General features: G+C 36.2%; 1 protein-coding gene across 2 annotated transcripts in view; it reads right to left on the reverse strand.

Moving 5' to 3' along the window:
* Window positions 1–646: 646 nt before the first annotated feature.
* The window catches only part of asb7 (ankyrin repeat and SOCS box containing 7), a 16939-nt gene continuing 13736 nt past the window's right edge, over window positions 647–3849 (reverse strand). For both annotated transcript variants that reach the window (XM_015051487.1, XM_015051486.1), the window contains exon 5: window positions 647–931. In XM_015051487.1, coding sequence (XP_014906973.1) covers window positions 792–931 — 140 coding nt within the window. In that variant the 3' untranslated portion in view covers window positions 647–791. The remainder of the gene's footprint in view (window positions 932–3849) is intronic.

Here is a 3849-nt window from a genome sequence, read left to right on the forward strand (position 1 = left end):
CCCCACAAAAAAAAAAAAAATCTAAATCCTGAGGAAACTTTAGACTACATGGTTTCCTCTAACTGTTCTTCAAATGAGATTCAGGATGATAAAAAACAAAAAACTCCCACAAATCTGCCAGAAAAGTTGTGGTGGTACCGACTTAAACTGCAAGCATTTAAATGCTTTGGATTGTAACAATTACTGTCAGAATCATTCAAACCTTTAATTAATAATTACTACATAGCCTGGTAGCCTTTTGTGGTGGATATGAAGCTTGCTGCATCTACCACTCTGCTCCTGCTGCAGATTCCTCCACACACTCTAAGCAGGTTTCAGATTTTACTCCTGCTGCACCGTGTTAATACTGGTTCCAGTTCAGAGTTTTGGCCATTCTGACTGGGCATCTTCTGTCAATGTCTCAGTTGAATACAAAAAGCTACCTTCCATATTTTTATTAAAAAAATAAAATAAAATTATACAAAATCCACATGCCCATGCTTTAATTTTTCAAAACTCTCACCAATGGAATAACATATGTATAAAAGGTACATGTTATTACTATGGGAATAATGCCATATGCAGTCAAGTAAGTTTCAGTCTCCTAAAAAAAAGTGCCTACTAAAAATTGTCAGCAACTGCAAGAAGTTTAAATAAGGCTTAATAGAGTGTTGATAAAGAAAAAAAATCTGATTGGACTAAATCTTCAGAACGTACAGAACAAAGCAGAGCATCCTTCTAGAGCAGAATCATAATGCTTGCATAGTCTGACAGAGAGCCCGTCACCGTCTGTCCGCTTGTTCCAAGCTCCTTCACAAACTGTCAAACTTATGTTTTAAATAGTCTTTCATAACTTTTGCAATTGGAAGATCCTCCAAGAATTTCAAACTTTGAAGGCCAATACAGTGACGGATTTTTATTCGACACAGGTCCTGGAGACTCCGAGGTTGCCCTGAAAATAGAAAATAAACAATTACCAAATAAGTGAACTTGTTAGAGTTAGTTACTTAAACACATGAATGGAAACAATTGTAAATCTTGTAATGTTTCAGGTCTTTTTCTTTTTGGTGGGTGTTTCTACAGAGCACCGCTGTTTCTTATGAGCAACATGACCTGCACTACCACCTTCTGGTGACACTCTGGAACCTGCTTCCAGAGAGAGACGTTTCAGGAAACGCCAGAAACGTCTCTTTCAGAACCCATTTACATTTGAAATACTACCCAAATTAGTTCAGTACTTAATGAACTTAAGGACGCCATCAAATTATTTCCTAAAATTAAACAGCCCTGATAAATGTGAACTGGTAGACTGATGCTGGTCCATCTGGGAGACCTGCCAGTGTAGCAAACTATGCTACACTGGCAACTTTGCAACTACGTAGCAAACGCCGGTTTAAAGATGATTCCCAGAGGATTAGAAAACTCACAAATGTCAGACGTCACCACAGAAAAATGCATCATGCTTAAAATATAGAGACAGAAAATCTATATATACAGCTAAGCTTCATACCCATGGTAGATTTCGGCTTAAAAGTTTTCATTTTACCTACAAGTTGTCTTCATGAGTTGTCTGATTCATGACAAAATGTGTCATGAAATGCCTCTTCATGATGACACATTTTGAAGTGGCTCAACCTGTCTTGATTTCAGTCTAACAGAATCAGTAAAGAAGCTAAAGATTAGGGTGATGGTAAGAGGCCTTCCAACATCACTCTGGAAGCTCATCACTAAAAATACATCAAAATAACAGAGGAAACACAAAGCTGACCCGCAATCATATGAAGGTTTTAATTGCTGTACTGCCAATAAGTACTTTTATTGAAAAGGGTATAAATGTAGTTGACATGCCAGTTTCTAATAAAATGTTAAACGAGTATCAACTTCCATAGTTTTATTATCTTTTGAGAATTGTGCGTCTTATGTCCAATCAGACAAAATTCTTGGTTGATCTTTCACATGTATGAATACGTATGAGCTTAACTGTATAAATAAATGTAAATACACAGTACAAGTTTTTTCTGGACAAAAAAACTAACATAAGAGTGAAGCTGACATGTACAGTGGCTGAGGAGAACAGAGCGCCTGTCACTGGATGGTGCATGGTCCCTTTCATGTCAGAAGTTGAGGTGTAATCAGTAAGCCTGTAGATATGTGATCCAGCTGAACATCCAGAGTCCCTCAAAGGCCCGGTCCAGTCTCAGACAGCACACAGCTCTTTGTTACCTTTGATATCAAAGTTGAGGCAGTAGCAGAGGAATGCAGGCATTGTTACGTCTCAATCATAACACTGCAGGTGATCTGCGGCTCTGGAACAGAAAGTCCCTCAATGTTTTTTCAAATGTCTCCCTCCACTGCCACTGAAAATCTCTGTATATTTTTTTTTACACTAAAAATGGACAGTATGGATGGTCTGAAGACGGATTTTACCTGCATTATTACGAAATGTCAGCTAGAGACACACATCAAAGGTTGACTCCAAGTTTTAGCATCTCTAAAATATTTGTATTCAAGAACAAATGTTATTTAGGTAAACACTACTTTACAGATTTTTACACAAACCAAATGTTTCCTATAAAGAGTTTTTCTGACCATATGTACTTAATCAGGCTGTGCAATTAATCATTCAATATTAATCTTCAGCTTCAAAATATACAAAAACATTACACCATCCAGCAACACAAGAAATCTGTGCAACCAGAGAAAATCTACATACAGAAAATAACTATATTACTGAATGCAACTATTTTAAAGAAATGTGAAGAGTCTTTCACTAGTTACAGTACAAGGTGGATTCAAGGTTAATGACTGTTCTCTAATAACTTTGCTCTTCTAACCACATTGAATCATTTCAATAACTGATTATAAAATTAAACAAAATGATCAAGATTTGATTATTTCTATAATCATATAGACCTATCCCTAAACTCATCCTGTTGTCTAGCGGTTGTTTCCGTAAAACTGAGAGCTACTACACACAATCAGACTTCTTGATGCAGGGCTCTGATTGGCTGTTCACTTCAGCTTTAGAAATAAATGTTAAAAATCTGTGCTCGTCTAAAACGCATATGTTCAGAGTTGTTTAGTGTAGCTAAGATACTAACTGCTCATAAGACTCAGATTATAAACTTAAATCCTTACATACCAAAATTTAATTTATAGGTACTTTTGCTCTTCCATCTTGTTTTTAAAAAGGAGCAGAAACATGTAAATACGTCCATGGGGTCTATGGCTCTCCTAATCTTTTCTTTCCTTAGTTTGAGTAAAATCTAAATGTTGATGTATACGAAGTCTTAATTTCAAATTAATAATAATAAAAAAAAGATAGACATAATTTTTATGTCTATCTTTGTCAACAATACAAATCTTTATTGACATAACCGATTGGCAAACAAATCCTTCTTATAATTGCTGAGCAGCCTTTTGCACCAAAATTATCTTTGGTGATGAACTCCAAGTATTTGAGGTTAGAAGGTCTCACTGCCATCACCCTAATCTGTAGATCTCTCCACAGATTCTCTACAAAAGTCAGGTCAGGACTACAAAATGTAGTCCTGACCTGACTACATTTTGTAGTCCTCTTCTGACTGGAAGCATGTTTCTTCCAGTCAGAAGAAACATGCTGGTAAAACCCAAAGGTTTTTCAAACCAACAAATTATATTGAATTTCACTGCAAATATGTAGAGTGAACTGCAGGGGTTCTGCCAGTGTATTAGGCCTGGCGCCCCGCCATGCTTTGCTAGCCCCGACGCCAGGCTAAGTATTTCTTGTTTATGTTTTTAGAAAAATATATTCACAAAAAAAAAAAAAAAAAAAAAAAAAAAGCTTTTTATTGCCGTATTGAAAGCGTCTCTGTTGCTTTAAGCGTTTCA

This window comes from Poecilia latipinna, unplaced genomic scaffold (genome assembly GCF_001443285.1).
Source record: "Poecilia latipinna isolate Pla-1442-1.1 unplaced genomic scaffold, P_latipinna-1.0 Scaffold1047, whole genome shotgun sequence".
In the NCBI taxonomy this organism is placed as follows: Eukaryota; Metazoa; Chordata; class Actinopteri; order Cyprinodontiformes; family Poeciliidae; genus Poecilia; species Poecilia latipinna.